At 40.2% G+C, this 23,826-nt stretch overlaps 2 protein-coding genes across 4 annotated transcripts; one reads left to right on the top strand and one right to left on the bottom strand.

Moving 5' to 3' along the window:
* Window positions 1-120: 120 nt before the first annotated feature.
* LOC118273424 (kelch-like protein diablo) lies at window positions 121-9,049 on the top strand. 2 transcript variants are annotated; one of them, XM_035590391.2, is made up of 13 exons: window positions 121-459; window positions 578-648; window positions 4,171-4,261; window positions 4,622-4,795; window positions 4,957-5,125; window positions 5,429-5,608; window positions 5,877-6,035; window positions 6,376-6,568; window positions 6,744-7,120; window positions 7,205-7,455; window positions 7,664-7,802; window positions 8,345-8,457; window positions 8,889-9,049. In XM_035590391.2, the coding sequence occupies exons 3-13, from the start codon at window positions 4,200-4,202 to the stop codon at window positions 8,911-8,913; spliced, it is 1,842 nt and encodes a 613-aa protein (XP_035446284.1). In that variant the 5' UTR covers window positions 121-459; window positions 578-648; window positions 4,171-4,199; the 3' UTR covers window positions 8,914-9,049. The 2 variants fall into 2 exon arrangements, with proteins under 2 accessions (XP_035446284.1, XP_035446286.1); XM_035590393.2 differs by lacking the exon at window positions 4,171-4,261 and having other exon boundaries at window positions 122-459.
* A 252-nt stretch (window positions 9,050-9,301) lies between these two features.
* On the bottom strand, window positions 9,302-23,154 carry LOC118273280 (thioredoxin domain-containing protein 3). 2 transcript variants are annotated; one of them, XM_050694754.1, is made up of 11 exons: window positions 22,925-23,154; window positions 15,012-15,098; window positions 14,714-14,817; window positions 14,563-14,634; window positions 13,794-13,943; window positions 13,349-13,547; window positions 11,676-11,846; window positions 11,174-11,334; window positions 10,656-10,876; window positions 10,139-10,364; window positions 9,302-9,713 (listed from the first exon to the last, which is right to left on the bottom strand). In XM_050694754.1, the coding sequence occupies exons 1-11, from the start codon at window positions 22,935-22,937 to the stop codon at window positions 9,495-9,497; spliced, it is 1,623 nt and encodes a 540-aa protein (XP_050550711.1). In that variant the 5' UTR covers window positions 22,938-23,154; the 3' UTR covers window positions 9,302-9,494. The 2 variants fall into 2 exon arrangements, with proteins under 2 accessions (XP_050550711.1, XP_035446072.2); XM_035590179.2 differs by lacking the exon at window positions 22,925-23,154 and having other exon boundaries at window positions 15,012-15,326.
* Window positions 23,155-23,826: the final 672 nt, after the last annotated feature.

The raw sequence follows: 23,826 nt of genomic DNA on the forward strand, positions 1-23,826 counted from the left end.
TAAAACATAAAAAAAATTGATGGCAATCAAAAACTTGACAATACTGAGGAACAATCACAAACCTTGAATTCTGTTTATTTCGTGTCGATTTTCGTAGGTTTATTGTTATTTTTTGACAACTTGAATATTGAGTAGTTTCATAAATGAAAGGTGTCTATTGAACTGTTGTTTTGTGAAATTATTTTGTATTGCTTTTGATACATATGAAAATGATATAATTAATTAAAGTTTCTGAGTGAAGACCAACAATAACCTTGTCAGTTATTTTGATCAGACCTTCAAAAAATTGACTAGTGGACAAAAGTACGATACCTATGCTGCAACATTAGTAAACATAAAAACTTGTGAAATCGTAAAATCGATGTGCTGTTAACTGTTCTGTATTCCTCAGGGCGTTTAAAAGTGTAACACTCCTTAGAGGACAGGTTTCTTTGTACGGTCAAATAGGAATCGTTAAAGGTGAGTGCTGAGTGAGACTGAGGGCATACATTGCATAAATTAGTTAGTATTGGCAAACAAGATTCGTTATTGTGGGAACGGATGGTTTGACGGTATCACTGGATGGTGTGTGTTGCAGATTGACTCCGTGTGGGGTTGGGCTTCGCCCCCGCTGCGGTTGCAGCTGGGTAACTCTCGCGGACACAAGAGGTGAGTGAACTTTCATATCATTGACTAATAATTGGCACGAATATTTTTTCACATAGTTTGAATAGTTTTTTTAATTGATGAGTGTGATAACATGCAACATGAAGTCATTGTTTCGCCTCTGGCTAGGTTTGTGTTGTATATATGAGGCTGGCACCAGCTGACTGTTTATACAGCCTAGTACAGCCTAGTGCAGCCACTAACATTTAACATATCTGTATCACCTTTAGTGTGAATGAGAAGCAAGTAGTATTCCAATGAAATATTTCAACAGTTTTAATTTCACAAGAGATTCTTGTTATTTTGTGTTATAGATTGTTTGTTGGGCAATAAAGCAAGGTAATGTCCTCTCCTTTGTATGATAACATGAGTAGATATTATCAGATAAACAGTAACAACAGTGCTGTTATAATAAATTGTATGTATTTTAGAATTGTTGAAAGCAACATTCTTCCTAGTTAACCCCTAACCAGTAAAGTATTTGTATGCATAAAACATTAGATGACCTCTTAATGTGCCCCTGGTATAACTGTAGTGATGTATTGTAAATTGGGTCAAACATTGAGTTTTAATTTATTTAAACAACTGTTGAAGACAATGAACTGTTAACAATGTTTACTGTTATTTCTTGTATTTAATTGTGTTGGGTTTTGTGTGTGACAAACTAATTGTGTGCACTGAAATGTTATGAATAAAATGAATGCACATCTCTTCACGTAGTATAATGCACACGGGTGATTGTATTGTGAGTTCCACATGTTGATAATTCCACATTATAAACAATTGAACATTCTCTCATTGAACTAACTCTTATATTTATATTTTATTCCAATGCCTGCACTCCAAGAGCCTTCCTGTTATAAATTTTACTCTCACCAGACAATAGTGAAACCTTTCTTGTTTTAAAAAAATAAGAAAATCATCATAGAGGATTTAATCTAGGTCAATTTTTAATGTGAAATAGTTATCTTAGAAATGAGGAAATAAAGTATATAATGACCTACACAAAATAATGACCCTGCATGTAGTTGATACAGAAACCAACCTAGATATACTTAATGCTGTATACAATTAGAATGTTTTACGGCAGCCCCATTACATCAGCAGTGATGTGTGCTACTGACATTACACAAGGTGATTGTGTAAATATGTGAATTAACGGAATTACCAATTAGTTTCCTGGTTAAGAGAGAGTTGCTAAGGAACTATATAAATTAGCCTTGACTGAGTACTGCTTAAGTGCTTGTTCTTCCGCATAACTAATTATTTGTTAATATAACAATATGTGTGAGCATTACTACTTAGATTACATTATGTAACTTAACTTGCAATATTAAATTAAATATACTGTAATAAGATACTTGGAAGACCTTCATGTTACAAGATTACAGAACTATTTTGTTTTTAGTGTACAGGGTAAAAGGTAATTATTGTATTCACGTGTGAGGCTAGAATACATGTCGCGCGTGCGATAAAATGCCGCGATTTTCTTTTAAAAAAAACATTACCCCACACTAGGGTTTTCTCCTATGACGAGGGTGCTGTTCAAATATACGATTTCATAAGCACATGACACCTAGACGTAAAACAACAATTTGTGGATCACACAAAGTGTTGCTGTGCGCGGGAATCGAACCCGCTACTTGTTGCACGGCTGCCGGTTGGCCAGCCACCGCGTCAACCTTGCATTCTAGAGCGATTTTGAATCTGCAAATGTAAAATCTATTGACGCCAATTCTGATTACCCAATAGTCTGTTATTAAAGACTTTGGGTCCAAATTCTGACCCACTACCTCACGTAAGTGAAGTGCAAATGCGCTTCTAAATGTTGCGAAAGTCATGGGTACCTATTCGAATTCGCAACTCCCTAGATAGGCTAGTCGTGTAACATGGCTCATGATGAGAATTGTCAAATCTGACGAATGTACTACGATAATCACATCTTTTTGAGATACTCATAAACCAGTATTAATCTCCTGTCCCCCCTTTGCAAAACAACAGCACAATAGCGAAACTTCCAACAAGTTTGACATACGCCAGACGCAGCACCGCACATTGCATGCTATTCACATAAACAACTCGCCCCAAGGTGGTTGACATTTCAGCACCAAATGACCTACTTACCTAACTTAAACTTAGCTAACTCCTCACCACGAAATATTGATTTTACTCTAAGTAAACACTAAGCATTCCTTTTGGAATATTTCTATTCATAACTTCTACAATATGTCATTTACATAGCTCTAAAAATAGGGTCCATTTGCAATAAAGTAATACAACAGGTAACTGGCGACCCATATAACTTCATGGACATGAATAGCAGGCGAGATCGCGAGCCAGATCTAGGTCATGGAACGACGGTTCCACATTGTAATAACAGTCAAACCGACGGTTTATTTATAATGCTTTGATAATAATAATATTGTAGTTTCGCTAATGATCTAATTAGATAAAAGCTGATATTTTTAGTGAAGTCTGCGGTGACTAACGTTTGCGCGAATACGAGTCGAATGAGTAGCACTTAGATTAGGGCACTCGCATTTATAATGTCTCATCATCAGGCCTTCACAAGTTTCTTCCATTTTACGTCGAGCTCTATTTTTCTGTTTAAAATATCTTTTGGCCTAAATAACATATTTAATCTGTACCAGGAAAATGATTGTCATATTTTTAAACAACAATATTTTTGAACAGTACAGCTAGTGCATCGAAGAGATAATGAAAAGTAAACAATATAATATCTCTATGGACATGGAAAGTTCATCGTTAGTTAATTATTTCCCCTTTATTAAATACGCCCTTTCACTCTCAAAAAATATCGAGTGCTTAGTTATATTGTTAACCTATCTGATTGAGAGAATACTGCAGTATCGAAATCGAAATAGGATAAAAAGAACCAATTCTATTACAATACATTAAGTTTCGAATTCGCAACAGTGCACGGATTATTGTGGAAAATATTGCATACAATTCAAATTACTTGCATTCCAATGTTTTTTACATGAATAGTAAATATTTTATTTTCCGTCGCCGTACATTTTTATCGAACAATCACATTTCGATTTCACATTACAATGATGCACGCTTTCCTCTGGATATTGGATTGGCTTCCACCGTGAATATTTGCACAGCGCCCAACCCCAACTCGATCGTCAACTCATCAGTCATGTATGGCGCGTTTGTTTGTTCTGCTTCGTGAACATTCTCCAGTACATACAGTAAAGATGTAGTATATAGATGTAGACTCTCACAGCTATCAGCGCATTAGTTACCAAACACGTATTTACTTAACTCTACAAAACAGCAATAAAATTCAAAAAGCAAATATTGTAGTTAACACAAGTATTTAGGTAGTAGGTATGAACATTGTTGTTGCAGTATCAGACGAATGTTTAGCTAGGTATACTACAAGTCTAGATAGCGTTGATATTTTTACCAAGAACACTGTACATATGTAGATAAATATTTTGTACCCGCGGTTTGTCTGCAGAGAAACGCTGACGTGCAATCTATGTTCTATTCCAGCATAACACAAGCTGAATCTCGCGGGCCGCATGCTGCCCTTTGGGCTTTCCGTCCGGCCCGACGCCATATTGTTTGAGGCCCGGAACATGAAGTAATTAACAAACTTACAAAGTTACTTTAAGTTAAATGTTGCAATAAGTGTATCAATGTTCAGTAGGGGCGGAGAGGCTTTGAGACTGCCGAAGACATGTTGTGAATCGACCACTCCAAAGCTGTGTCAGAACACTAGTCTCCTGCCTGCAGAGTAGATCGATTGGCTGAAAGATTGTGCTACATTACAATTTGTGTTTGCTGCAAATGTTAAGACATTAGGTGCTTTTTGTGTTCGCTTTACCTACAAGTCGTGCAAAGTGAAGCGTAGTAGAACGCTTATGATGTGGATGTGGACTGTTCGCTTGCTGCTGCATGTCGGTCTGTGGAGGAGTCGGGTGTAACGTGTGTGTGTGCGCAGGATGGGCGAGGGCGGGTCGCCGGGGGGCGGGGGCGGCGGCGGCGGGGCGCGGCTGTCGCACACGTCGGAGAAGCACCCGCGCGCCATCCTCGGCGAGCTGTCCGCGCTGCGCCGCCACCGCGAGCTCTGCGACGTCGTGCTCAACGTCGCCAACAGAAAGCTCTTCGCACACCGGTAACCACTCGTACACAATGCAAAACTTGACTGTATTTACAAACAAATAGTGTTATCATTGACACGTTACACATTATCTTATCTCAAACATTGTAGTTTTAAAAAACAATCACAGCTATAAAGTGCTATCCTCCATGAAGTGTGTGATGCCTGCGTTGCAGTGTGATCCTGTCAGCATGCAGCCCGTACTTCCGCGCGATGTTCACGGGCGAGCTGGCGGAGTCGCGCGCCACCGAGGTCACCATCCGGGACGTGGACGAGCAGGCCATGGAGCAGCTCGTCGAGTTCTGCTACACCGCACACATCGTCGTTGAAGAGAGCAACGTACAGGTACTTCTTGTTGTTTATATTACACACACCACCTATACACCACGTCTTATAAATCAACCTGGAACTGTGTCTGGGCAAAGACCCTTTTGAACAAAGGAATGAGCAGAGTTTTAGACATATATTTTTCTTCGTCAAAGCAACCTTCTCTAGTCATTAACGAAAACAAACAAAGAAGATATATCCGATTTAGTCTGTTTTTGAGTTTTGCTCTTAGCGATAAATATTGTAAACAAGTTTCCTCACGATCTTATCTTTCACCATACTCAATGAACCGCTATTACATAAACTATTGTTCTCCCCCAGGCGTTGCTCCCCGCGGCATGCCTACTACAGTTGCAGGAGATCCAGGACGTATGCTGCGAGTTCCTGAAGCGCCAGCTGGATTGCTCGAACTGCCTCGGCATCAGAGCCTTCGCCGACACACACTCTTGCCGAGAACTGCTACGGATCGCAGACAAATTCACACAACAAAACTTTCCTGAAGTCAGTATCGTGTTTATAATACAAAACTATGTAGTTTTATAGAGTCTCGAGTTCGATTCTCATGAAGACACATTATAGTTGAGTAGTGCTCAGTGATTATCTGGTGAAAAGTGTGTTTTAAAATTAAATAGTCCACCTCTAACTTTCCCTTCAGAAAATAAAGTTCGTAACATTATGACCTGTCACACATTTGCTACAGTCAACTTATGTGTGAAGTTAATGCTTTGTCATTCTTGTCCCTAATATTTTATGACGAAACCGTCCGCAGGTGATGGAAAGTGAAGAGTTCCTATTGCTGCCAGCGGCGCAGCTGATCGACATCGTGTCCTCAGACGAGCTCAACGTGCGCTCCGAGGAACAGACCTTCCAAGCCGTCATGTCCTGGGTCAAATACAACGTGGCTGAGAGAAGACAACATTTAGCCCAGGTATGACACTTGTACTGATGTGCCGTAACTGTTTGAATTGCGATATCCAACCTACTTGTCAAGATTGGAGATAAACAACCTTCACTTGTCCTTTGTCTGTTGCTGGTGACGATGAGACAAACATTCAGTGGAATTACCTTGGTTGTTACTGGTGATGATAGACAAGCTAGTCCAAATAAATAATCTTTTATTCTTGGCAACTAAATCCCCTTTTTTAAATCAGTCTTTAAAAGTTTTGATTATAGTTTGATGTACCCTACTATAATTTGAATTTTGTATGTCCTATATTATTTGTCGTTTATTATCCCTAGTATATCACATTCTCTCCTATTATTTCCAGGTTCTACAACATGTCCGCCTGCCTCTACTAAGTCCCAAGTTCCTCGTGGGCACAGTGTCGTCGGAGCTGTTGATCCGGTCGGACGACGCGTGTAGAGACTTGCTGGACGAAGCCAAGAACTACCTACTGCTGCCTCAGGAGCGACCACTCATGCAGGGACCTAGGACGCGACCGAGGAAGCCTACGAGAAGAGGTCAGTGACACTGGTCGATGTGTGCATTTTGGGTTACATTGAATTTTGTTTGAGTAGTTAAATTAATCAGTCGTGAACTATGTTATGTTGAAGTTCCTTTATGTTTGATGCCTAGTCTATTGTAGTCTTTGTCTTAAAATATGTAGTATTTAGTAATTATGTGTTACATTGTCAGGCGAGGTCCTGTTCGCGGTGGGCGGGTGGTGCTCGGGCGACGCCATCGCGTCGGTGGAGCGGTTCGACCCGATGACGTCGGAGTGGAAGATGGTGGCGCCGATGTCGAAGCGGCGCTGCGGCGTGGGCGTGGCCGTGCTGCACGAGCTGCTGTACGCCGTGGGCGGCCACGACGGCCAGAGCTACCTCAACAGCATCGAGCGCTACGACCCGCAGACCAACCAGTGGTGCGGCTCCGTGGCGCCCACGTCGTCGTGCCGCACGTCCGTGGGCGTGGCCGTGCTGGACGGCGCGCTCTACGCCGTGGGCGGCCAGGACGGCGTGCAGTGCCTCAACCACGTCGAGCGGTACGACCCCAAGGAGAACCGCTGGACCAAGGTCGGTAACGTACTCATTACTCACTACTAACCACAAATCAGGAATTAGTTTTATCACCACATAATGTTTAAATCTACGCGGCAGGTGGCGGCGATGACGACGCGGCGGCTGGGCGTGGCGGTGGCGGTGCTGGGGGGCCAGCTGTACGCGGTGGGCGGGTCGGACGGGCAGGCGCCGCTCAACTCCGTGGAGCGCTACTGCCCGCGCAGCAACAAGTGGACGGCCGTGGCGCCCATGTCCACGCGCCGCAAGCACCTCGGCTGCGCAGTCTTCGACGGACAGATCTACGCCGTCGGCGGCCGGGACGACTGCACCGAGCTCTCCTCCGCAGAGAGGTACGTGTACCCTACTCGAATGCAACTCGCCGCAATGTCTTTTTCAACTTTATGTTTAAATATTAAACGATTCGCTCACGTTACTTTTACAATACATAGCTCATAATTATGGGTTCCGTCAATAACATGAAAGTAGACGAGCATCCTCGAACAATTTACATTAATCGATAAATACCACCACATATTACATCACAACTGTATCCAACAGGTACGAGCCCCACACAGACACATGGTCCCCGGTGGTGGCGATGACGTCACGGCGGAGCGGCGTGGGGCTGGCCGTGGTCAACGGACAACTCTACGCCGTCGGGGGATTCGACGGCACCGCCTATCTCAAATCTATTGAAGTACGTCACTACTACTATTCACTCATACTTACTTTAAGTAAAAGTATCTAGAAAAAAGGGTATATACTCCTTTATAAAAGGTCAGCAACAAACATGTTTCAGTGTGTCCTTAGGTGGCGCTGATCACTTACCATCAAATGATCTACGTGCTAGTTTGTCTCACTATTCCATAAAAAAGATGCTATTGTTTTTGTACTCTATCACCAGATGGCGTGTATCCTATTTGATAAATATCAAAATGTTTTTAGAATAACCATTGGACAGTAATTTATGTTCAGTGATTGGGCAAGCCTACATGCAATGCATAACTATGACGTCATACGGAATGCATGCGATGCGTACGATACGGGTGTGTGGATTAGACAGTAATTTATGTTCAGTGATTGGGCAACTAGGACCTTACGTCATTATAAGCGCCATCGGATGTACATAACAACGCTAACCTTCATTATTTGATTTGTCCTAAGAAGTTCAATATAATATTATTTTCATGATTACGTTGAGTAATGTACTAACTGGTAACTAAATGGTTTTTGTCCCAGGTATTTGACCCAGAATCGAATCAGTGGCGATTGTGTGGCGCGATGAACTACAGACGGCTCGGCGGCGGCGTCGGCGTCATGCGGGCGCCGCATCACGATAACCATTACATTTGGTAAATATACTCTATTGCTTGGCTATACAATTCTAAATCGTTTGACAGATATTAGATGCACCTTTACTGTTTTTTTCTTATACTGAGAATTCACAAAGAACTATTTTTTGGTGATCAGTACTCTTAGTATGAGTTTGCTTTACAATTAACGAGATCGAGACGAGAGCGCGTTCGGCGCTCTGATTGGTGGATTTATTCACGCCGGCTAATCAGAGCGCCGAACGCGCTCTCGTTTCGATCTCGTTTAACGTAATGCAAACTCGTACTGATACTGCAATGTTAATTTTAAAATAACAAATCGTTAGTTACGTGGATACTCGATAACTTTCGAGCCACAACCAGAGTTCTTAATCTAGAGCAGTATGTCAAAGTCGTTTGTCATAATATTTCGTTGAATTTTTCATTTCTCATTGTTGTAATTTTGTTTCCAGGAACAGAAAAGACTCAGTGGTGTGAGGTGGTCACACTTGCGCTGTAAGATATACCCCCTCCACCTTATCAGTTAAGTCGTTACTCATTTACTTTATTGTTAATACAAATATATTATAATTGACTATTTATAAATTAATGAAAATACAAATTTTAGAATATTCTCTTGTGTTTTATTCACTGTTATACAGCTTTATATAATTTTTCTTTCTTATACCTATAGTAGACACAAACCGATTGGAGCGCCATCTACATCATGTTTAGATTGTGATTCTTTCTTTATAAATATATTTTATTTTAATCGTATAAACGATAAATAAATGTTAAATTATGTAATAATTTAGTAATTTAAAATTATTGATAAAACTAGAATTATTTAGGCTATTTATTTAACTTCTTATGTTATCAAACAAACGGATAATTATGTCACTCACATATTGTTTGTGACTATAGCACTCATTCCAAACGTTTTGTCTGATAGTATTTGCTTAAACTATGTAACTTAAATAACATATAACAGAGTAATAAACATAAACTTCTTCGTAAAATATCTGTAAGTAGTCCACATAGACAATATTTCCAAAATAATGATTCCTCTGGTATAACATTCAATGTGGTGTAGGTGGTGGTGGGGATGTAGCCTTGTCCGCATGCTGATCCTCATTGTCCTCCTCATCCCCTTCATCCCCATTCTCCTCGCCGTCCCCATTTTCCTCACCATCGTCCCCATTCTCGGTATCCCCATTCGTTTCGGTCTCCGGGTTCTCCGTACTCTGAGTGCGGTCCTGAGATTCTTCTGCGTTATCTTCTTTGCTCGCGTGACGCTTCTGGAAGGGAGAATGGAAGTATAATATATATTCTGATTGTGTATGTTTTTTTACCGCTAGTGGGCTAATGAGAACTAAGGTCTGTCATCCAATAGAGTACACCTAAGATATTATAGTTTTACAACATCACGCCTTTGATCCCCGAAGGGTAGGCAGAGGTGCACATTACGTCACTTAATGTCGCTATACAACGTACACCCACTTTTCACCATTTGTGTTGGTTTGGTTAGGTCGCATGTAATAGCGGTTGAGCCTATTGCCATATACTGGGCACAATTTCAGATTCCGTGCTACTACTGAGAAATTTTCTAACAACCAAAAAACGCCCAGCAATACTTTGTCCGACCCGGGAATCGAACCTCGTTGGTCGAGTGGTCGCAAATGGGACTGCCGGTCAAGAGGTCTGGGGTTCGATATAGTTTTACCTTCTTCTTTTTCTTGCTCTTGGACTTGGGCTTCCGCTCAGGCTCACTGTACCCTGGTGGGAAGAATCTGGAGCACTCCTCCTGTCCCACGACTGCATCAGCGCTAACGTGTAGAGGGCCTAGAGCCAGGAGTTCCTCTGGTGGACCTTCAGGGAACATGTCTTCAGGCTCTGCCAACTCGGGCTCTGCTAGCCCCACTGCGATCATCAGGACTATGGTCTCGCAGCTGTGTTTATTAAAGAGATAATATTCATAATTAATGGTATTTTAACTACGTTATTCGCGTATATGTAGGTTATTCGACTTTGATAAGGGATAACTTAAGTTGTAATAATAACCCAAGGGCATATTATTAGGCCTTATTATAGGCTGTAAAAAGTAGGCGTTAACTTTTAACTTGTATACTCCTGGATAAAACTTTCAAGGAATAAATTAGCGTGATGGTATACAAAAAAAATGAAGGATGCGGTGTATTGCGGACTGGGTGTTGTAGTTCAATATGTATAGGCTCACGTACTAGTCCTTCTCCGGCCGGAGTTCATAGGAGTCTATATCCTTGGCGAGCAGTCGTGGCTCGTCCAGGTTGGCGTCTGCGTAGAACCCGTACCGCAGCAGGCGGCGCGCGATGTCGGGCGGCCCGCACATGGACAGCACGGCGCGCCGCTGCCACGCGCCGAACATTAGAGCCACGTGCGGGGCCTCCGCCCGCGCCGCCGGCTCTACCACCGCTCCTACCATCTGTGGAAGGCACGATCATGGCTTAATGAAGAGAAAAAGAGAGGCTTTTTCAATCAAACCAACCAAAAAGTTTGGGTATTACAATATATTCCGATCTACGTGATTTTATCGGTAATCAGGCATTATTACCTATCCTCGGAAATAAAATATTAATTTAAATTTCATTATCTAGTGTCATTGTATAAGGCTTAGAGCTGACGGATAGCCTGATAATGAGAAATCAACGCCTTCCATGGCCATCCACTTCATAAGAAAAGTTAATTAAAGTAAGCATAAACTTAAGACACTCGATCGTACCTTGGGGAACAAAACGTCTAGTACAGCGGCTCTTTCGTGCCTGTCTTTGGGCACGTAGAGTCCGATGGTGTTGTCTGCGCGCAGCTCCGTGACTGGGAGCTTCTTCCTGGCGTCGTCGTCTTCTGCCAGGCCGTCGCCACAAAGTGCACGACGAGTTAATTCTGCGAAGAAACCAGAGCAGGAATATGAGGATGTGAAGCGAGCTTAGTAGAGTTTTTTTGTCTTTTTTTTTTGGTTTTTTAAAAACTTTGTCCCACACTAGGATTTTCTCCTGTGTAGTGGGTGCGTTTACAAACATACAAGTTCACATACACAAGACACCCAGACCCGAAACAACAATTTGTGGATAACACAAAGAGTTGTTCCGTGCGGGAATCGAACCCGCTACACGTTGCGTGACAGCCGGTTGCCCAGCCACCGCACCAACAAAAAGAATGCTGCTAAAGAAGAATTATGGTGACGACCAAGAGAGCTCTCCTTTCCAGGATAACTTTCTCCTTACCTATAATATCTCCCTCTTTATCTGGCATCTTCTTGAACAGTAAAGCGAGTGAAGGTCTCTCAATGATCGCGGCTGCTGCATTTGGTTCTCCAAGCTCTGGTTCCTCCACTGCCAAGATCTTGGCACCTTCCTTGCCCACTACTATCGGGCACTTGTCCGCCAAGATGACACCTGAAATCATGAGAAATATTTATGGAGATTTTTTTTTACTAGAACTAGAATAGAATATAGTTGCAGCCATTGGGTTGGCCATGCTGTTATCTCTATTATGCCCGGTTTCTGAAGGTATCAGTTATACTGTCACTAACTATCGATTCAATAAAGTTATGGAAAAGATAAACCTCGGTTAACTATTCTTGCGTTTCTGAATGCGCGAAGAGCCGTTCGATAACTATGAAACCGATAGTTAGTTCCTTATTACGCCACTAGATGGGTCTCATAAAAAAGTATCGACTAAAATTAATTTTATCAATTAAATTAGTTGTAAATTATTATGAAATATTTTATAATAATTTAATTATTATTAGATGTGTGGCCACAAATAGTTTTATTTATTATTTACAATAATTATATATACAGCGGCTGCATGAACAACATCACTGACAGTTCTTTAAAAAATATACTATCAAACTCATTAGGAGTTAGAGCAATGAGGTTTTACCAATTATCTATACATATAATAAATCTGTAGAAGGGTCAATTCTGTACATTGAAAATATTGAAAAAATAAATAGCAGGGGGTGTTACTGAATCGATACCAAACCCAAATATGTGATTTTTTTTGTCTGTCTGTCTGTATGTTCAGGCATCACGTGAAAACTAACGGTTCGATTTCGATGAAACTTGGTATACCTATCTATATCATATACCTTACTATCCTGGGCATAAAATAGGATACTTTTTATCCGTGAAAAATACGTAGAAAAAATCTTTATTTTCAGTTTTATTCTACAGAACGCGAGCTCAACAGCAGTACCTCTAATAGAGGGATCTCCTTAATTATTATGGGCCTCGCCGTATTTGAGTCCAATCAAATAGATAGTTATAAGATGTCATTGTCAGAGTTACTCAAAATGGAGAAATAAAACTTCCACGAGCCCGACATTCGCGCGGACGGAGTCGCGGGCGGAAGCTAGTATAAAATATCATTGAGTTAGAGTTGGAGCAGGGCTGATGATTTCACTAAGGTGTATTACAGTGTTCTTCTCAAAACGATATCTCAATTTAAATTCTTCATAAGAAAATATGTATGTATTTCGAAATCTCTCCTACTTCGTAAGTTTCGGGATACTGATATATTCGAAATTAACTCCAGTACTTCCACGTCAGACTCTGATGAACTGCTGGTATTCATTATGCTAATATAATATAAAATATTTAGTTTTCACTGATAATAGTTTTAAATAATACGTATAAACATAAAAGTTTATGAAGCTTATGTCACAGAATGAAACGTCAAATAAAGTTATGGAACCGATAAACGGCGAGCATTGGTCAGTTAAGTTAATCGAAGTTTATTCGGAGTTTAACTGACATTACGTTGTTCAGAAACGCACATTCGTAGGTTATCAAATCAATAGTGCAAACGAATAGATAAACTGTCGATAAAAGTAACTCAGAAACTGGGCATTAGTGTTGCGGGTAGCCATGGTCTGAGTAATGTGTGTACAAACCAAAAGGTTCAATGGTATCAGTGATCTTCCTCAAGTGTTTCTGTGCGTGTGGCAGCATGAGGGCCGGGCAGACGTCGTTGAAGTGCATCTCCAGCCGCTTGGCGCGCGCCTCCCGTCTCGCGAACCTCGCCGCCTCCACCGCCGCTGCTTCCTTAGCTTTCTTCTCTTCTTCTATCTTCTGTTGAGCATTTGCTACCTCCTGGAATGAAGAAGTCAACAATGAGTATCTTCACAAATTTTAACCATCTTTTTACCTTTATAAGAGTTTCTTAGGGCAGCACAATAAAAGTTTTATTGTCCCTTATCAGATCTCGTTACTGTATTGCCATTACTTTCATGTCATTTTCCACTTAATGATTAGTTGTCATTTTCTTTACATACATCCACATTTTTAATTTCAGTCATTGCTTTACCAAAAGCATTGTTGGTATAATTTAATATTTACCTGTTCTGGAGTAGTGAGTTCATGCGGAGCTCGCTTCGGTCGCTCCAGTTCTCCCTTTTTTGCCAGTTCCTCATTTCGGAGTTCCTCTTCTATAGTGCGGGCGATGCGGGGTGCATCCGCTCCAAACACAACGTTCAGGAGTTGGCCCGACTAGGGTGGAAAAAGAATTAAAACATAATTTAGTAGGTAATTTATCCTTACGTATTACCCGCTGCCTGACTCTAATCGTGACATGTTTAGAAACTACTCAACGGATTTATTGCCATTTTCTTTAGTGGATAAATTAGATTAGAAATCGTTGCAGATTTGAGCATTACTGGAAAAACTATGATGGGGAAAATCTCGTTTTGTGAAAATACCTTGGTTTTGATCGATTACTTTTCTGAAACAATCGGTCCATACAGCTCGTGTATACAAAACACTAATCACCCTCAGAACGTTTAAAACTTCAAAAAGTAAAACAAAGTTTCCTTGAAAAGTTTCTTCAGCAGTAGACATGTAAATGTATATGTCTGTAGTTTTTTCCAGCGTTTGGTCGATACCCACATCCGTGCCAGCCTGCCTTGTATAGCTGTGTCATACATGTGAGGTGTAGCCCCTAGCATACCTACTTATATAGAGAGGTATATAAACACGTGTATCGTGCTATGTCGTACAAGGCACACGTGTGACTTCGTACCTACAAGACCCTATGAGATGACAAAAGAAACTCGGTGTGGAAACGAGTTTGTTTTTCTATTTGTTTGCATTAATTAAGCTCATTACTCACCGCTATGAACATCCAGGTAGGCTCACTGCGTTTCCTGAACCTCTTCAGACATTCTATTGTGTCAGATTTTGCCTGGGGATAGCATAAAAGCAATATTAATAAAGTTAAGAAATGTATATGCTATAGGAAGCTAAGAAGACAAATCTCTTACCACAGCTAAATGCAGGTTGTCGCCTCCAAGTTCCACTTTGATCTTCTTCAGGTTGCCCACCATACCGATGCACGGACCGCACCATTCCGAGTAGACGTCCACCACTGACCAAAAGATAGAAATATAATACTTATGAGGAATTATAGATAAGCCGTTGGAGAGCGTAACTTTTAAACCGAGGAATGGTTTAAGGTCGCTGAAAGAGGCTCGAAATTCTTTACAAACAAATCAGATAACGATTGATAGAATTTCATTTTGGAGTTTTTTTTCAATAATAAATACTAATAATTCGACTCACCCAACAGTCCATCTCTAGTCAGAAACTTGTTCCACTCCTCGTCAGTGTTGAGCTCGGCCTGTAATTGAACCTGCGCGGCCTTCTTGCCTGCGCCCGCCGCGGCAGCCGCAGCGGCAGCGTTGGCGACCGCACTCGTCAGCGCCATGCACTCGAGTGGAACCAGCGAACCACGAGCGGAGGTGCGAAGCGCGTCGAGCGATGTGTGAACAAGCCAAGACGTCGTGTAGAGGCGGCATTTTGGAAGCGATCGAGCATGGTAGCGGCAGGTGCCATTATACGTGACGGCGGTGGAACGTGCGTGGGAATTCAACATGTGTAGGTACATTTGATTCAAAACCATGTTGGGAAGAATTATCGGTTGTCATTGGGACTTAGTTTGGGTTTGCAACGTGTAAGCGACGCGTATAATGTTGCGGACGTCCGAAAGCAGTCGGTGACTTTAAGCTTGTTAACCATAGGTACTACTTAAATTGGGCAGAAGGAAAGAGTGATAACTAATTAAACCACGATTCTGAAATGGAGAACTGTAGGCACTGGAAACAATGAAAGATTACTTTTCATAATTAAAGTTTTTTTTTTCCTCAATATTGTCCCAGCAGATCGCAATTCCTCCTAGCTGAATGTTGCTCGCATGTCTGCCTGAGGAAAAGTAGCAAAAACATTGTTTTATAGTTTGTATCAGTAGCTGCTAGCGAGCAGTCGATACAGCCGTAAACTCGGGTGTTTATATACATGTATCGATTCAGGTTATGTAGAAAAATATCAGCTCTTGTATCTCGGTACCTAAGGCTAGAGGGAAGTGTCTTGAAGGTCACTATAGTGCCTGTCAAGAAGCAGCTCAAGATATTTAATTGGGGATAAAAATTGGCAATTGGCAAAATGATTGCTCATCCTAAAGTACTAAGTAAGTTCTGTTGGACATCCCAAAGACGTTTTCGTTACTCATTGGAGAACGGAACATAAAATCACACCAGTTTTCCTAATCGGTAGTAATTAAACTTTCCCTTGAATTGTCAAGTCCCGAACGACACCTTAATTTTCTAGACACCCGCTTGCGGCTATCCATTAAGTGGAATGAACGGAAGCTTGCTTTGTTTGACATGACACTTTCAGTGATCTATCAATGAGAGGAAAATGTTTTACAAGTTTTCCGAATTTTATTGCATAATTTCTTGTAGCGGTTTCTGTTAATTACTTAATTTGCTTTTGGAGATTTAAGAGATTACAGGATCATTGGACTATATGATTGTGCTTTTTATGGGTGCTCTTTCACGTAGGTACGTAAAACTGTCCGCTACATCTCGGCTGACTCCCGACCAATCCCGAGCCTCTATCGGGTGGCTGTAGTCTGTGTATCTACTGCACGCACAGACGCACTACAGTCACTACAGTAGTAAGTGGAGGCGCCAAGTGTCTGGCGCCAGAGTGTCGCCGGCCGGGATGGAGATTTTATCCGCAGCGGAAAGTATGCAGTGGAAATTGTTCTTTAAATGTAATATTTCGCGTGTGATCAGTATTTAAAGCAAAAATAATTATTTAAATCGTAGCGAATATGTATTCGTCTGTTCGTGTGAAGTGAGTTCCATCAGTAATGTGTATCTCGGATGAAGTGGTTGCCGCGCTACGTATACAATATGGTGTGAGGAGTTTTCCACAATATGGAAAGTGAAAAGTTCTGTGAGTGTCCTTACAGTGTGTGAATCTGTGAATATTGTTTTTGTGCTGTGGTGACAGGTGAACCGTGGAATTTAAAAGAAACGGATCTTGATCAGTAAATATGTCGAGTTGCTGGCTCCCAGGCACCAGGCCACCACGACCTGAGTTCGAAGTAAGTTTCCAGTCAACATTCGTCTCAATAGTTGTATGAGACCAAGAATGTTCATGGATTCTAGGTTCTTCACAACACACCGTACCAGTACTAGTTGTAGTACTGGGTATTTAGGTACCCGAACGCTACATGGGGGTGGAGTCGTCTTTGTTTCTTTACTTGTATTATTTTTCTCCCGTGTAACTAATTTTATTGTGATGCAGGAGACAGGGCTGTACTGCCCATTAGGTACCTATTACGTACCAATCTAGGTTGGTAATATATGGAAAGAAGCTTTTGTAGGTAGGTACGTGTTTTAGGAATCTGTGTTTTCTTCTGTTAAATCGTTTTAGTTTAGGCTTCTTCAACTATTGACGTGTGGATCATCTAAATGCAAAAGTGTGTAGATGAACAGTAAAAATAATGCTGAAAATCTATGAATGTACTTAATTGTCGGTTAAAAAGTCTATTTACTTAAAAATAATTTATAATCTTTGTTTTTAATTTGTGTAACTTAGTTTTTTCAGGAACGTGAATATTTTAGAACCCATTTTCTTTTATATAGTGCACTAAAATATTCAGTGTTCGAATGTCAGAACCATCTAGTAGGGAATAGAGTAACTAATCATACAAAGAACATGTTGCTATTCAACAATAGATGGCTCTGTCAAAACATATTTTGTAGTAACATAGATACAAACTAGATGGCGCTGTTACCCAACTTAAAGTGACTTAATTTTATTAACTCTTATTTTGATAAACTCAAAATAAATATGTTATTAAAAATCTTAAAAGAAATTAAGTATATTATTGTTTAATAGCTCATTGGCATTTTTTGTGTAAGTAGCAAATCTTTCTAATTTCTAAGCATACATAAAAAAATATGTCAATGGAAAAACAGGACTTTAATCAATTACTCGGCAACTTAACCGTCAGTGGGTAATGGATTGCTCGGTGGTCGTAACCGTCGGGTTCGCAATCTGTCACCATCTAGTTAATGCATTAATGCAATCTTTTAACTGAAAGTTACCTCCCCCCCCCCGCTCCGCGTCTTAACGGGCGCGTACTTTACAGGAAATAAAGAAATATAGGAGCGTCCTCTACGCAGTCGTAAAATTCTAGCACTTCTCTTTATTTCAACTCGAGCCGGAGTACTTTCACGATCTGTGATTCTTCTACAAGAGTTTAAGGGAAATTCTTTTTTATCTGTTCACTTTTCGTTTTCACAGAATTTTAAGCCTATGACATTTTGTTCTGTTTTCGTCTACTTGCCTATGAGGTACCTACATTTTAAAGAGAATAGGTCTTAAGCAGCTGTGTATGATTTTTTTTTATAAGAGGGAAAATCATCCAATGGCTTCTTGCGGCTAGGGATAGGCGAGAGGGACTGTTAGACTTTTGCTGGCACTGGCACTAGCTATACCTACATTTGGTAATTTTCCCAAATATTTGTAAGTAAGTAGGAATGTCAATTGTTTACTTATTCGAAAACAAGACTGTTTTAACGACTTTTATCTTCAACAGGATGAAAGCGGATTAACTGCTTAAATCAAAATATCTATGGCTTTGAGTCTAAAATAAACATAAAAAACAAGATTAATGATACGTTAACAAAAGACTTGTTATTCAAAGATAAGTCTAGTTTAAGTAGAAATCCTACATTGAAGGCTGGGTTTAAGCAATACTTAATACCTAAGTATAAGTATCTGAACATAGCCATTATACTTACATCGAAATAACAAGGGCTTAACAAAAATAAGTTATGGCATTCAAACAAAGTAAAATAAATATAATCTAGTTTAGAAGTGAAAGTTTTCCACGTATTACATGAAATATATCTAGACTTTTATTTAGGTACAAAGAAAAATTCGTAGAAGGTCTACAAATACTAGGAGCGGCACAGACAAATCGGATCAAAGCTTAGGTTTCTCTGTTTTGGTAAATAATGACCGTAATTATTGCTATTTTTAGAAATGGATATAGAGAACTGTTTCATCTTCAAGTGGGGTTCAGGCTTATAAAACGTTGTATTGTTCTGTAAATAATACTCATGAATAATAAGGTTACGAAAGAACTAATGAGATAATTTATAATAAGAGCTACATCACTAATTTAAACCCTAAGGTGACACAGAGAAAATCATAATCGAAAAACATCAATCAACTTCTTTACCTACTCATTATTCACCCATGAATCGAATCCGGGAAACCTTGTAACGTTATGACTGAAGCAATCATAATATATTCACATGGTAATGTCGTGGCTCAATATATGATTTAAACCCTTTTTTATGTACGAGGGGAAATAAAGTAAGACCTCAAGTAAGGCAGGCAGTAAAACTGAAATAGCATGAAGGCTGTACGATCACTATCTTCACTGAAACTGCTGTAAAGTTAATTTAATCAGAAACCCAAGTTTAGAAGGTCTACAAGGGAACTATGCAAGTATTGCATGACGAGGACTTCTGTCTCCCAGCTCGTGAATAGCAGCGTGATGTCACTCACAACTTGAGGAATTAATTAGATTATTCTATTGTTGCTTATTGGACTTGGTCGCGTATTTATGAATAGAAAAGCGCCTCAGCTTTGCTTGGGAGCAATGGTGATATATTATGCATGTTTTATACATATCAACCTTCCTCTGGAATCACTCTATCTATTTAAAAAACCGCATCAAAATCCGTTCCGTAGTTTTAACGAATTTAATCACACAAAAGGACATAGGAGACAGAGAAAGCGACTTTGTTTTATACTATGTAGTGATGTAATGCTCATACGATTTGACGACTGTAAAATAAAAGAGCTGCTTGTTACCATCCTCAATAGGCAAGAAGTACATTGATCTCAAATTCTAATTCATCCGGCATGTACATTAAGGCCTAAATAAAAAATGATCTAGGTTGCTACGGAACCCACATTCAAAGCCCTAACAAAACCTATCTACTGAAACGACTGCTTCATTCAGCCACAAAACGAACCGAACATGACATAATAAGTATTATGGCGTAACCATTAAAAATGAATGCAGAAAGAATCGTAGGCAATGTCAACTATTCGCGTTTGGTTCGGCTCGTAAATCAAGCGGGCTACGTTCTGTCAGGCTGTGGAGAAGTTGGTTAATTTTATGGAAGTCGTTGATTCATGGCGGGGCGGGCACGCGAGCCGCCACGTGAGCGTGTTTGTTGTGGCTCACCACGCCGTGCCTCAAGTGTTATGGTGTTACTGAGTTACTCCATATGACTTATTGATATCGGTAATGAAGTTGATTGTTGATTTTTTATGGGACGGTGTGTGTCGTGTAAATATTAATAAGGCGAGATATAAATTGTGTCTGAGTTTATCCCTTATTTTTCTTTAGATTTGAAGATTATTTATGGTTTCAGGCTATGACTGGCTACCAATAAGCATAGCTTCGTTGCAATAGTTAGTTATCTTGGTTACCAGATTACGTCCATACCTACACCCACAGCCGAATGACTTGGAAATAACGAAGCAAGACTATGTGGGAACGAGATGCACAAAAAATATTACAAAACTGACATTGGTAAACCACGTCGTGTTGAGAATTAAATGAATTTTGACTTCCATTTGTTGAAACGTGATCCCCGCATTATATTCCACGTATATCTAGTTACACTGCGACCTCATTCTACATGAACTTTCATCAACGTAATGGCCAAGAAATAAACGTTACTACAGTACGCAGTTGATATCGTTTATCGATGGAAATAGATTAATTTAAACTGTAATTCAAGCCGGGGCTACGTTGAAAGAAAGCTGGATGTAGGACGAGGATCGTGACAAATTAAGACAGTTAATTTATACACAGTACAAGCGTGTGATAAATGTGTCTGAGAGCGCCGGCAATCTAACACAGTTGTGTTCATAGACAGGATGTTTACTAATTACATTAACTACCTAGGCACTAAGAGTGGTTCGGTAATCACAATTATCAGTCCACATGCATCCACAAAAAATAGATTTAATTCCAAGGCCCCAGCTTTCCGTAAATCTAAATGAAATCCCAACATTTTAAATTTAAGCGCAATGTTAATTAAGGAACGAAATGAACTGAGATGTATAATTATATAGCAGCAAGATTAACGGCTTAGCCAACGGAAAAATGTGAGCAAATATAGTAAGGGAGCAGGCGGGCTGCTGCGGCCTGCAGATACGGCCGGCAGAGGGAAGCACTAGGTTTACGTCGGGTTTTATAATTACTACGAGGTCCATGCTCCATTTCTCCACAATACATTTTTTGTACGCCCCCCCCCCCCCGGATCTTATTCAAAACGTCGGAAACGGGCGAAATCCGGTCAAAAAGTTTCTAACGAGCCCTCAAACGCTGTGTATTCGCAAATCCGATACTTATTGAAAAATATTGATTCGCTTCCATTGAAAAGAAGTTATAATCTCTTGCTTGGCTGTTGGCTTTGAGAACGTCGAAACCCTTTGTATCTTACTCCGGTCGAGAGCCGGCGAATATTGCAGACAGGTAGCAATAGATTAGTTAGTTGGCCACTTGCCATACTCTTAATCTGTCCAATGACAGGATGAAAACAGTGTAAATAAAATATGAAGTGGTGTCCGAAGTTTTAGCCACATGTAGGGGGCGGTGGAGTGCCCCCTGTTCCCGGGGGCTCGTTTGCGGAGCTTTGCTTAAGCGGTCGGGGCTCATCACAAAGCTAATGCGAGCTTTAATTATGTACGGAGGAGGCCGGATGTAGGGATCCTCGGCTACATTAATATGCTAATATTCTATTTTCATACGCGCCACTGCCAGGGTTCCGTATCGCGAGCTTCAACTATGTAGTTGGAAAAATAGGTGACGATATTCTCAAAGTTTATTTACATACAAACATTTTGAAGTCAGCAAAGGCGGTACGGTTTCAAACGAAGCAATATTTTGCTTTAAAATTATAAATTCCGCTTTTAGGGCAGCGAGTGATTCCATTCGTAGTTTATGTTCGTTGTCGACTTTATTGGTTTGCGGTATATGTTCCACAGAAGGAAAATGACACATTTTGATATTATCTACATTATTCAAGATACATATGAAAACGTTGACAAAAGAGATGTTGAAATTTTCAACTCGGTAGTAATGTGCGTTGTAAAACGGTCCCACGAGCCGTGTGTAGGGCTCACGCAACGGTATTCATTTAATATTATCAAAGCTATTCAAAAAGCATAATTTTATCATGTCGGCGCTAATCTTTCCGGAGCGGAGCACTTATTAATATTATAGTACTTCCTTCGCGGCTTTCCCTTGGATCCTGGACATTGTTGTTCGCTGGTATTTTTCACGGTAAATGTGTTTCGGCTTTTCTCGGTCACGTATTTTCAATTTAGATTTGGAAATGGGAATCGAGTTTGTTTTTGAATTGGTGAAAAGTTATAGATGGAATAAAGTGGTGTAGTTTTATTTCTCTTTAAGTAAATTCTTTGTCCAACTTGTCTAAATCTTGAAACGGGGTTCTTTTGTCAAGTATTTCGTCTTCTAATTTCTTATTTACATTTAAAGAGCCATTCAAATAGGGCCCTAAACAAACCTACTAATGCTGCACGCCACACTAATAATTCACGAATGTGTAACGTTATTTTGAGTTGTTCGCAACTATGTGCACATTGTGCAGCGTTGCAGGTCAGTTGGGAATGCAATTAGGTACAGCACAACAGTGCTCAGTGCATGTGAGGTTGTAATTAAAGTGTGATGCCTCGCTTACTGGTATAACTTATTCTTTTTGTTGTAAAGCTCAACTTGTTAGCAATTTGTATTGTTATGTTTTGTGCACACACAGGAGAATACTTATAAAAATATTTACACAAAGATAATTTTGTTTAAGTTTGTTATGAACAATTCTGAAAAGCCGTTATTATCAAAGAAAGGGATAATAAAAACTAACTACCTGTATTAAATACCAGTATATTTGCCAATGGTTCGGTGCAATTATCAAGTTAAGCGCAATTTGGTGCGAATTCTAAAGCCTTCTAATTCAGTGGATGAGTGTTGGGAACACATCGACGTCCAACGTTTAATTCGACACTGGTGTTGGCGTTGGACGTAAATGTGTGACCAACATTGGCCAAAGTCGACCAAGGGTACTGACGAGCTAGCCTCATGGTGGGACCTCGCGAACTTTTTACACCAACATTTCAAACCCACAAGAATTGTGGTAGCACTATGTCTAGAATTTTTAAAAGTCAGTTACATTTTTATTTAGTTAACAATCCATCACTGTCATTATTCTTTAGTCACTGTGGTCGCAGTATTTGTTGTCCTGGGCCACGTTTGCTGGTGCACCGCGGATGGTACCTGTGGTGTACCTCGCCGGGTGCCGTCCCGAGCTCCACTGCGCCCCACCGGCAAGCCTCCCCAATTATAAGTTGGGCCAACACGCGATCCAACCTCGCCAGGTATCTGCCACATTTACATAAGTAATTTAAACTCGCTTTGGGGGTAATTTGAAAATAATTTGGTTGTATAAAGTTTTATAGCGAAATTATTTATGTACATTCGGTTTGGAAAGGTTTTGAGGGTGCGTCTTCGAATTTATCAGTCGGTTATAGGTCTGTCTCGCAGATAGAACTTAAAATTGGTTCAGAAATCTGAAAACTCGTTTCTTTCTCTGATGAGGTAGAATCTGATTCAATTGAGAATAATAGAAACTTGGTACAAGGACAGAAGGGCACAGGTTGTATAGTTGTACCTGTTCTTCTTCTTCTATAGTGGTATAATTATAACACCTGAGTTGGTAATTTACCAACTCATGTTATAAACAACCAGTCTATTGTCAAATTAGAATTGAAACTTACCATACGTATTTTACATGATTTAGGATCGAACTCAATGGTTCACATTCAGCAGAATTACTCCTTATTAGAGGTCCGTAGCAGAATGAGCACATTTGGTGTGAATGAATAAAGTGAGGCGACCGCTTCACCATCATATTATTATTCTAAAACGAAATAAACTGTAAATAAAGTGTAGAATACTTTGAACATTGCGCTA

This window comes from Spodoptera frugiperda, chromosome 1 (assembly GCF_023101765.2).
Source record: "Spodoptera frugiperda isolate SF20-4 chromosome 1, AGI-APGP_CSIRO_Sfru_2.0, whole genome shotgun sequence".
Taxonomy (NCBI): domain Eukaryota; kingdom Metazoa; phylum Arthropoda; class Insecta; order Lepidoptera; family Noctuidae; genus Spodoptera; species Spodoptera frugiperda.